General features: G+C 38.4%; 1 protein-coding gene and 5 non-coding genes across 8 annotated transcripts; all 6 read left to right on the top strand.

The window, feature by feature from the left end:
• The first annotated feature begins 65 nt into the window (after window positions 1-65).
• Window positions 66-8,843, top strand: LOC108664437 (diphthine methyltransferase). 3 transcript variants are annotated; one of them, XM_018151017.2, is made up of 13 exons: window positions 66-702; window positions 980-1,037; window positions 1,749-1,804; window positions 2,057-2,138; window positions 2,783-2,837; window positions 3,097-3,152; window positions 3,341-3,395; window positions 4,773-4,833; window positions 5,211-5,256; window positions 5,564-5,613; window positions 5,814-6,707; window positions 7,088-7,249; window positions 8,611-8,843. In XM_018151017.2, exons 11-13 carry the CDS (start codon window positions 5,829-5,831, stop codon window positions 8,779-8,781), a joined length of 1,212 nt encoding a protein of 403 aa, XP_018006506.1. In that variant the 5' UTR covers window positions 66-702; window positions 980-1,037; window positions 1,749-1,804; window positions 2,057-2,138; window positions 2,783-2,837; window positions 3,097-3,152; window positions 3,341-3,395; window positions 4,773-4,833; window positions 5,211-5,256; window positions 5,564-5,613; window positions 5,814-5,828; the 3' UTR covers window positions 8,782-8,843. The 3 variants fall into 3 exon arrangements, with proteins under 3 accessions (XP_018006506.1, XP_018006507.1, XP_018006508.1); XM_018151018.2 differs by lacking the exon at window positions 66-702 and having other exon boundaries at window positions 868-1,037; XM_018151019.2 differs by lacking the exons at window positions 66-702; window positions 980-1,037; window positions 1,749-1,804; ... (1 more) ...; window positions 2,783-2,837; window positions 3,097-3,152 and having other exon boundaries at window positions 3,231-3,395.
• Window positions 1,917-1,986, top strand: LOC125179582. Its single transcript, XR_007157315.1, has one exon. It is a non-coding gene; the product is annotated as a small nucleolar RNA SNORD31 (small nucleolar RNA).
• On the top strand, window positions 2,653-2,720 carry LOC125179581. The gene has a single exon (XR_007157314.1). It is a non-coding gene; the product is annotated as a small nucleolar RNA SNORD31 (small nucleolar RNA).
• On the top strand, window positions 2,967-3,035 carry LOC125179584. Its single transcript, XR_007157317.1, has one exon. It is a non-coding gene; the product is annotated as a small nucleolar RNA SNORD31 (small nucleolar RNA).
• LOC125179583 lies at window positions 3,214-3,281 on the top strand. The gene has a single exon (XR_007157316.1). It is a non-coding gene; the product is annotated as a small nucleolar RNA SNORD31 (small nucleolar RNA).
• LOC125179580 lies at window positions 4,637-4,709 on the top strand. Its single transcript, XR_007157313.1, has one exon. It is a non-coding gene; the product is annotated as a small nucleolar RNA SNORD31 (small nucleolar RNA).
• Window positions 8,844-9,668: the final 825 nt, after the last annotated feature.

Here is a 9,668-nt window from a genome sequence, read left to right as displayed (position 1 = left end):
TTTTTTTATCCTTCCGTATTATGGTGAATTTTTGCGTGTTGAGTGAATATTCAGAGGTCGGTGTGTCGTGAGATATAATTTGTTCCAACATAATTTACTGCTTTTTATGGTGTAGGAAAATCTGTTGATATTGTTCTGTTGACTTGTGAGGTGCTGGTAAATATATTTAGCTCTGAGCTTATATCATCCAATTTGAATCAATATTAGGATTTTATAACATGGAAAATTTTCAACTTTATTGAGAAGTCAAATCATTTTCTTCTTTGTCGATAGAATTCTATTGCAACTTACAACTGATGTTAGAAGGCTTGTTGTGTTCTATCACGACAATACTTGGAGAATGTTTCTCAGATTGCCACATCAATGGGAATTCTCGTGAATGAATGTTACTTTGCTAATAAACTTTAGTAAACTGGTACGTGCAAAAGGATTTGAGATAAATTGAAATTTTACTGTCCTGGTTGAGAACGCCTACGTCGGAGTGCCACATGCTGCAGTTCCTTATGTCAAGACAGGTGAGTGTAAAGTTTACACATATGCTGTGTCATACAAAAATTTGATCATTGACCTAAGGGTACATTAACCATTTTTGGGTTAAAATGTGGTGTTACTTGTCTTCGTATTTTTTTTTTCAGCTCGTATAAGGGATGGAGCAATGCTCCTGAATCTACAAGTTCTTCTGACAGCTGAAAATATGTCGAGGTATGTGTAACTCTCAAGTTATTTGCTTATATGCAATACTCGAAGAAATACGAAATTTGGGCCACATTATTGTCAATAAATATATCGAAGATACCTTGATTCATTTTTTATTATCACTTATCCATGCAAAATATACCCAATAATTTCATATCATGATGCTCTCTGAAACTGATCGCCATGTTGACATAGCTCATCGTCCACTATACTGATGCTTCTTCTCGGCAGTACATCTTCTTCTTCCCTAAACTGTGCATTGACAACTTATTGTCTGTTCCAGTTGAAGTCTGCCACGAAACGATACCAGTCGATCACCCACGAGTTCTGAACACGTCAAGGTTGGTGAAATTTGTTTCTTACAATCACGGACCACAACCATTGTCTATTTACGTTTCATTTCGGATCATAATTAATATTTTCGTTATAATTTTTTTGCTAGGGAAAAAATTATAAGCTTATTGTGATGCATATTTTGAGTGATGACTCGCGTTTTTTCACCGTGAGTGAATAGAGCAATTTATTTTTTTATTCTTATAATAAAGAAATATGTTTAGATAGCAGGTAGATTTATTTCCGATTCTTTATTCTGGGAAAAACTAAGAAGATTCTTTATTCTTGAATAAATTTTTCATGTGTGGTTTATTTCTCAGATAATATAATTATTGGTTGGTGCGATCTAGAATAGTTATTTCAACTCCTTAAATTGATCTATAACTAGAACTGGAGACACAGATTTTTCTGATTAGTGGATCTATTAAAAATTTTTCTTCATCCTGCAGTTATCACGATGGACGCCCTAGTAACTCTAGTGTTGAATATCTGAAGTCGTTACGAAATTGAATTCTGAATATCGTTAAGTTGGTACCATTTTATTAGGCTGCTACGCGACGCGCACAACTTGGTATTGTTCATGTAAAATTTGACTCTGATGATTTTGATACCGCCCCAGACATACTTCATCCTGAATGATTGGTTTCACTGAATGTTGTTCACCTACACAAATTATAATATTAAAGATGCGCCTTATTAACGCGATTCGATAATTTCAGACGGGGATCTCTTTCATTGGTGGATCAATCGCCGACTTTACAGAGCTGTTATGGTGGTGAGTGCTACAGGAAAATTAGTGTAATAACTGTGGATGTATACAAGAATATTTTGCAATTAAATATCATTATATTAGTCTACTAAGGTAACTTTGTATTCTAAATTTAAAATATAACTATGATGATTTTGATACCGCCCCAGACTTACTTCACCTTGAATGATTGGTTCAACTGATTTATGTCACTTTCGAGAAATTATTGGTATGTATTGGAATCGATTTATTAACGCGTAACTTCTTTATTTCCGTTAGTGGAAGGAGTGTTCACTTCTCACTGAGGGAGTGCAGACTGACAACCTCCGTTACGCTGAAGAGTGCTGCTAAAGCTTTTAAGGTATATAGCCCTATTATTGACACTGCATCTTGAAAATCTCTTGGTATTGAGCTGGTATTGCAAGCCGATGTGCGTAACACAAATTCTCGCGAAGAGTCTTGAGTATTTGGTCTAAAAATTTTGACTAGTGAATCTATTGCTTCGCGCTTTTTGTAAAGAAGCTTCCTTGGGAGCCATTACTGAGGGTCAAGATTGCTAAAAAATTATTGAAATTCACACTTATCCCAGGTATATTTGAACTGTATGACAGAGTTCAAGAGTTGTGGTCCTTAATCACAAGCCAGAATACCATAATTGCCCCAACTGATACGATTCTGATCCGTCATCAGTGAATACATTCTGCATCAATCCAATTCCTTATTACGTTTTCCTAGAGTTTCCCTCGATATCCTCGATAAAGCAGCTTTCTAATAACCAGTAAAGTTGTTAATCCGTCACAGATTTACCTCTGAAGAAATTTGGATTGCTGTTTTTCTCTTCATTATTTGACTTTACCTGTATAATGATATACCTAGTTACAATGATGATTTTGATACCGCCCCAGACTTATTTCATCATGAATGATTGGTTTTACTGACTGTTGGTGAATTTTTCAAATGGTAGGAAATTTGAAATGCTTTATTTATGTGTGACTTGTATTCCAGATGAAGATTGGTGAAAGTGTTGACTTCTCTCCCTCTCTACACGGCTCTTGTGTTGGTGAGTGCACCATAAAATTCACGCTTAATACCTGTAGCCGCTATACTGTTGAATCTCAAGCTCCACAGTGTTTATTATTTCATTTAACAACAGTACCGTGAGTGCGGTAAATCCTGATAAAAGAGTTCATTTCCCTGATGATTTTGATACCGCCCCAGACTTACTTCATCCTGAATGATTGGTTTTCACTGAATGTTGGTCTCCTAGTCAAATTATAATATTAAAGACGCGCCTTATTAACGCGATTCAATAATTTCAGACGCGGATCGATTTCATTGGTGGATCAATCGCCGACTTCATACGACTGTTATGGTGGTGAGTGTTACAGGATAATTTGTTTATTACCTTCAGTCGTTTATGAAGTACTAAATATAAATTAAATCATGATGAATTTTATACCGCCCCAGACTTATTCATCCTGAATGATTGGTTTCGCTGACTTGTTGAGTTTCCCCAATCATAATGACTGCAATGAATTGTATTAATTGTTACTACAATTGCAGATAAACGTTTTCCTTGCGAGTAGAAGAATCGGCTTCTCTCAACACAGCTGTTGTGGTGAGTCCAGCAAGAACATTCGTGGTAGATTATTTGGTGGTTGATAACATTGAATATCCAATGTTTATTATTATTACTTCATGAAATACACGGTATAGATTCAACAATGAATAACAAATGCTATGTATAATGGTTTTGATATCGTCTCAGACTCTCTTCATCCTGATGAATTCGTATTGCTTATTGGTTCCTATGTTTGGTTATCCGTAGAAGTAAGTTAATGTAAGGATAACTTTCAGAAGCCCGCCTCTACCTGCTCTAACGCCTCCGATGCATGTGGCGCTGTGGTCGTTCTAATGGCACTTTGATTTTTAATGTATTGCGGCACGTAATTTTTCCTAATTTGCTAAACGATATGGAAAATTTTATGGAATAAATCAGAGGAATAGCTCTATTTATGTGTAGCTCATTTCGTTTATTGTGTAATAGTCTTTTGCTTCTCTGATGCATTGTTACCTTGAGAATTATCTGCTGAATTTTCACACTAGAACACTTCTTTATAAATATCTGCTGAATATTCAAACACTAGAACACTTCTTTAGTAAGGCTTTGGCTAACAAAAAAAAAAAATAATTGAGCGACGCAGAATTTAATAAAAAAGACCTCTTTTAACAAAAAAATTTCAGTTAAGGAAAAACTAATGCGTCATCATGCACATGACCCAGCTTCCTAGACGACATGAGTCACATGACGGCTCACTCGAAGATTCAGCTTCGATCGGACTTTCGTTATCTTTATCTGTTCACATCCTATTTGGTGATTTTTGTGCTTTATTTTGAATGATCACAGCCCTGAGTCATGCTTCCAAAGCAGGTTAAGAGTGATGGTTGAACTTTAGTGAAAAGAAACTGATTAACAATTGAATTGAACGAGGAAATAATTTCCAAGTCTGGAAGAGGGATACGCGTGTCTTGTCTCGCCACAAAAATGGCGTGACCGCATCGACAATATTAAGGATTAGTTGAAAGTAGCTAATGTGTTAGGAGTGATTACTGTAGTGAAGAAAAGGACTCCAATATTAGTAGTGGAGAAATCGCTGCATATCTATTCAAATGAGAAACAGTTGGAAGGTTCTAGCATCAGTGCCGATAACATGCCTATATTGCATGAAATTCATATTGTGATTTTATTCCCCCTCTCCCAATTCAAAGTTGTCTCCATATGCAAGTTACATAGGTATTCTACTAACAATTTCCCATAAGTAAACTATAATGATAAAGAGTTTAACGACTTTAACTAATTGTACAAATGATGATTTTGATACCGCCCCAGTCTGATTTCTTCATGACTGTTTGGTATTACTGACGAACTGTGTGTGTGTGCGTGTTTTTTTATTGACAGTTGGGCTTATATCTAACCAATTGAATTATTTTTCAGATTCGTTTCATACCAAGTACAAATTACGTTCATAATGCGAGCTTCGGCCTTCAAAATTTAGGTTGGTATTACTTGAGCGATAGCTTAATAGGTTATGTGGGGATCAAGTTTTCTTGGTTTAACTGCAACTTCAATTTTATATGCCACTGGATTTAGTGTTCATTCACATCGACTTATGTTCTAAGCTGTTTTATAATGGTTACTTGCCGTATATTTTAATTTAGTGATAAAATTAGCGGTTTCTGGTTCGGTGCATTTGGGATATTGAGTTGTATAGCTTGTCATCATTTTTGCGTGCACATCTTTGATTATGTATGATGTTTTCTCTACACCTGATTGCCATGTTGACAATAATCACCGTCTACTTCACTGACCCCACTTTGTACAATTTTTCAGCTTGTTACCTTTGACGCGTATTTCAATACTTTTTATTTTCAGGAAACCCTTCGATCATGTGCTGAACCACTACTCTTCGTTTAATGAAGTGAGTTTTAAGTGCTACGAATTGTATTTCGAACAGTTCCTGATTTGATAGTAGTGAAAACCCTTGTTCTCTGTTTTGCTAAATTCACGCTACTTTCGGAATGTAGCTTACATAATTTTTTTAATTAGGTATGTATTATTATTAATTATATAGCATAAGTTAGTTGAATCGATTAACATGATGCCTTATCTCTCTCTGACTGCCATGGTGACATAACTCATCGTCCACTTCACTGATCTACTTGTTTGTATTCACTTTTGGAAGATCGTTTATTTGAGTTTTAATAACTATTTTGTCTGAATGACAGGTTCCGGGAAGTCGTGCTGTCAAAATCTTCGTACAAGAGGACTGGCATTTGTAAGTTGTTTTATTATTTCTACTGTGATGCAACTACTTCATTGGCATTCAAGGAACTTGTCTAGACTGATGATTAATATAATTAAAGTGACCGATCATCGGAAGAAATTGACTGTTTATTTATGGCTAGTGTATTACCTTTTTTATCTAATTTTTGTAAGATGCGAATTAATTAATTTAGAAACGATCCTACTTTTCAGGAATATTTCTGAATCATGAAGACTGAAAAGTTACTTCAGTGGTCGACCGAATATTACGCCGACAGTGCTGAGTTCTGTCCATTACTACCTTTCCAAGACGTTTTTGTTATTGGTACGTACCAATTGGAAGAAAAAGGTGGCAACGACATATCATCAAATACTGTGCATCAAGAGAAACAGTCTGTTGACGGAAATGAAGTCACAACTCTCGCGGAACCAGAAAACATTTCCGAGGTTGTGAAGGAACAAAGATCTGCTCAAGAAGATTTAGTCTTAGGGACCACGAGTCTTGACTGCAGCAAACGACGTTCAGGTGAAGATGGAGGGAAGCAAAAAAGGAAGGGTTGTCTATACTTGCATAAATTGGTGCACAGGAACAAGAAGCACGATCTTCAGGAAATAAAAATGGCTGGTATTTTAGATATGAAGTGGAGTTGTCAAAAAGTGTCAGGCCTCATTTTGTTGGGAGTTGTCACCTCTGATGGCGAACTCGTGATACTAAAACTTCGAGAGGAAGAAGAGAATCCGTCGCTTGAAATTCTGTGCAGAAAGTTCCTTGAAGGACAAGACGTGCTTGCGTTGTCCCTGGATTGGTCCAATCGAAAGTACGCAACTGAGTCGCCAAAGATTTCTGTGAGTGATTCTGGAGGGAATGTGAGCGTCTACGAGTTCTCTAACTCTAATTTGTCGCGCGTCAGCTTCGCTCAATGTCATGCATACGAGGCTTGGATCACTGCTTTCAACTACTGGCAAAATGACATCGTCTACTCGGGCGGTGACGACAGCAAGCTCAGAGGATACGATCTCAGGATCGGACTTGAAAGTCCGTATTTTTGCAAATCCCATGATGGAGGAGTAACGAGTTTTCACGCTAACGAGCTGCGCGAGCATCAGGTTAGTTATCTTCGCGTTTTTATGTTTACTACAGTTTTATGTACAGTGTCAGTATTTCTAATATATGATCATTACTGCCGTTGCGAAACACGGTGTTCATGTTGCTTGCAGACCAAAGCCAAAAATGGCTCGGGGATCCATTATTGGGAGGCCACAGAGCCTCCTTCGGCTTTAACTTTATGAACCTGAGTTGCCAAGCGGCTTCAATTCGCATTTGTTACCACGGAAGTATATGCTCCAATGTTTGAACAAGTTAATGATGATTATTATCGATTGACTTTCCTGTTACCAATTGATAACGAATAGACAACTTTTGAAAATGAGTATGAAAGTTAGCTTTACTTTGTATGAGCTGGATTTCATCTTATTTCTGTGCCCAGGTGGCAAGCGGAAGTTATGACGAGGTGGTGCGGCTGTGGGATGCCAGAAACTGGCGACGACCTTTGAGTGAAACACGCGTCGACGGAGGCGTGTGGCGTCTCAAGTGGAGACCCAGCGCTGGGACGCACCTCTTGGCTGCTTGCATGTACAATCACTTCCAGGTAGAGATGTGTTCATATTACAACACTTCTCTTCTTCTTGCTGTTTGTTTGCTTGTTACTAATCGTATAATTGATATTTAACACACTTCTACCTGTCCAATATATCTGAAATTTTGCACACTTGCGTAAAGTTGGAGACAATGCTTGAATCAACTTCTGACGGGTGTCTGCTCGTCTGAAGTCCTATGGGATTTCGCACTCATAGGGGGATGTTCCTCAGCGCCCCACCGCTGAGCTCGCGGTGTCTGACTGCAGATCTCAGTTGTGGGGTTAAGTTATTATGTAGGTAGGATTCCTTACATCAATTTATTATGTAGGTAGGATTCCTTACAGTTTCCTTTTCTGTCTCGCTCGTGCGGGCGAGCGGGCGACCGACGTCCCGTGTAAGCGACCTCTTGTTAGTGTCTTCGTTTCATTTTGCTTTTCACCTGTCCCTCCTTGTCACTTCGTCTCTTTGAGATGCTAACGCTGCTTCTTTCAAGCCAGCTTCAGCGGGCTGGACATCGCAGACCTTCCACTCCTCGTGGGTGATGAACAATTTTTGATTTGAGAACCTTTTGATAATTGAGACCTTCCACCTCTTTGGTGATGTTAATATTGACTTTCGGTGCGAGATAGCTTAATAGCTGAAGCGCTAGTAAACATTTGGCAACTAAACTAATTTGAAAATTATTTTATTTTTTATTTCTATTAAAAAAATTAAAAATTACATGTCTTTTATATTTATAAATAAAATGAATTCGTCATACATGTGTAACATCGGAGACACTGGCCTCTTTAGAAGTGTTGGCTTTGAAAAGTAATTACTATACTTTTTTTGATAAACTATACTAGGCTTGATGATTTAGGGCCTATTGGCACGTATATATAATCACTTATAGGTTGAAAGTTTTTGAGTAAAATAACAGAATATAAGAAATAAACGAAAATATATTTCATAGCACAGACGACGATAAAAACAACGAATGACAAAGCAATTAATGGCAAGAGTGACAATAATGCGGCGGAGCGGACAGCAGTCTGCACACCTTCACAAAGCAGTTGCTTGTTGCCAACTAATTTCTGTCAAACGTGTAGACTTGACTGATTGACACTGACGATTAATCAAAACTTTCACGGTACAGAAGAAGGTTCAAGCCAAGCCATAACAATTTGCCAACGCTGAATTAAAATATAAGAAGTAATAACGAACGTAAAAAATATTGGCTCTTGTGGAACAAGTTAGAAGTGTGAGCAATATCTACGATGATTCAACATATTCGCAGATACTTTGTTTTTACGGAAAGCTGAATACTCTTGTTACCATCTTTCTTCCTATTTACAATGCTTGTTATTATGATGAACTTGTCTCGTTCCAACAGATCATAGCTGTGGCGGACGACCCATTGCACCCTGAGGTTGTTGTTAAGTACGAAGGCCACAACAGTTTAGCGTATGGAGGAGACTGGTGTTGGAGTGAAAATCTGATGGGAACGATTGTCACAGCGTCGTTTTATGACAAGAAAGCCTCGCTCTGGGTTGCAGACGTGTAGATGAAACTGGTCTGGAAATTACGTCGAAACCAGTGTAAAATATACTTGAAGCTGAAATGAAACGGTTGCTTATTGCCCACTCGACCTATCGGAGATGTCAATGTCTTTACGCAAAAGCATTTATTACGTTCTTTTCATTAGGCAGCATTGAGCTACCTTTAGATACTCACGAAACGACTACTACCTTCTGATGACTTCACGTTCGTGAATAATGAACAGAATCGAGTTAACGTGTCGATCTTGAACCTTAATTAACTCCCAGGATTTTATTCGCGGCACTGAAGGACTGCAACATCCTGAATTTCCGTCTCAAATTATGCACCGACTTGACTTAGAGTAGCTAGAGCGAGAAGTAGCCCGAAGAAACTACTATCCAGATACCCTCCAACTGAAGCGGGACGAAACCCTGGCTAGGATGCTGCGGCAAGTCCTCCCGAGTTCAGTTCAGAGCAGTCAACCTCCTCAAGCGATATCTAACCTAAAGTAACCAAACCAGGAGCCCTAGTCTCGTCAAGTATACCAACGTGATGTGTCACACGCATCTTACGCAGAATAGGCGTACCTTGGCGACAGCGCTCACATTTACCACTGAATCGAGGGATAGAAACCGTTGAGGGGACACCCGCACTGGAAAAAGCTGACAAATGACCACCAGTCGAGTGGGCCAGACTTCAAGTCTGAAACGCTTGAGAACGACGGCGCTGCGTGAATGAGCATTGGACTTTCAGCTCGAAATAGATTTCGTTTTTCTGAGGCGACAGAAAACCTATTATTAGTTGCTTTGTGCCGAGCTCGTGCGCGGCATTCCAATTATGCCCGGACAGGCCGAACTGTCACGCGATAGGATTGTTGGATTAAGAAACGAGAACACCTTTTCGAAACGTTGA

The sequence above is a fragment of the Hyalella azteca genome, unplaced genomic scaffold (assembly GCF_000764305.2).
Source record: "Hyalella azteca isolate HAZT.00-mixed unplaced genomic scaffold, Hazt_2.0.2 contig2797, whole genome shotgun sequence".
Taxonomy (NCBI): Eukaryota; Metazoa; Arthropoda; class Malacostraca; order Amphipoda; family Hyalellidae; genus Hyalella; species Hyalella azteca.
The sequence above is the reverse complement of the archived record's forward strand: the minus strand, read 5'-3'. Positions and strand labels throughout refer to the sequence as shown.

Excerpts from the sequence above, each read along its gene's own strand:
- LOC108664437 (XM_018151017.2), top strand. The coding sequence starts at position 5,829 with ATGAAGACTGAAAAGTTACTTCAGTGGTCGACCGAATATTACGCCGAC. Across the intron at positions 6,708-7,087 it reads ACGAGCTGCGCGAGCATCAG|GTGGCAAGCGGAAGTTATGA; the intron begins GTTAGTTATCTT and ends TTCTGTGCCCAG. Across the intron at positions 7,250-8,610 it reads GCATGTACAATCACTTCCAG|ATCATAGCTGTGGCGGACGA; the intron begins GTAGAGATGTGT and ends TCGTTCCAACAG.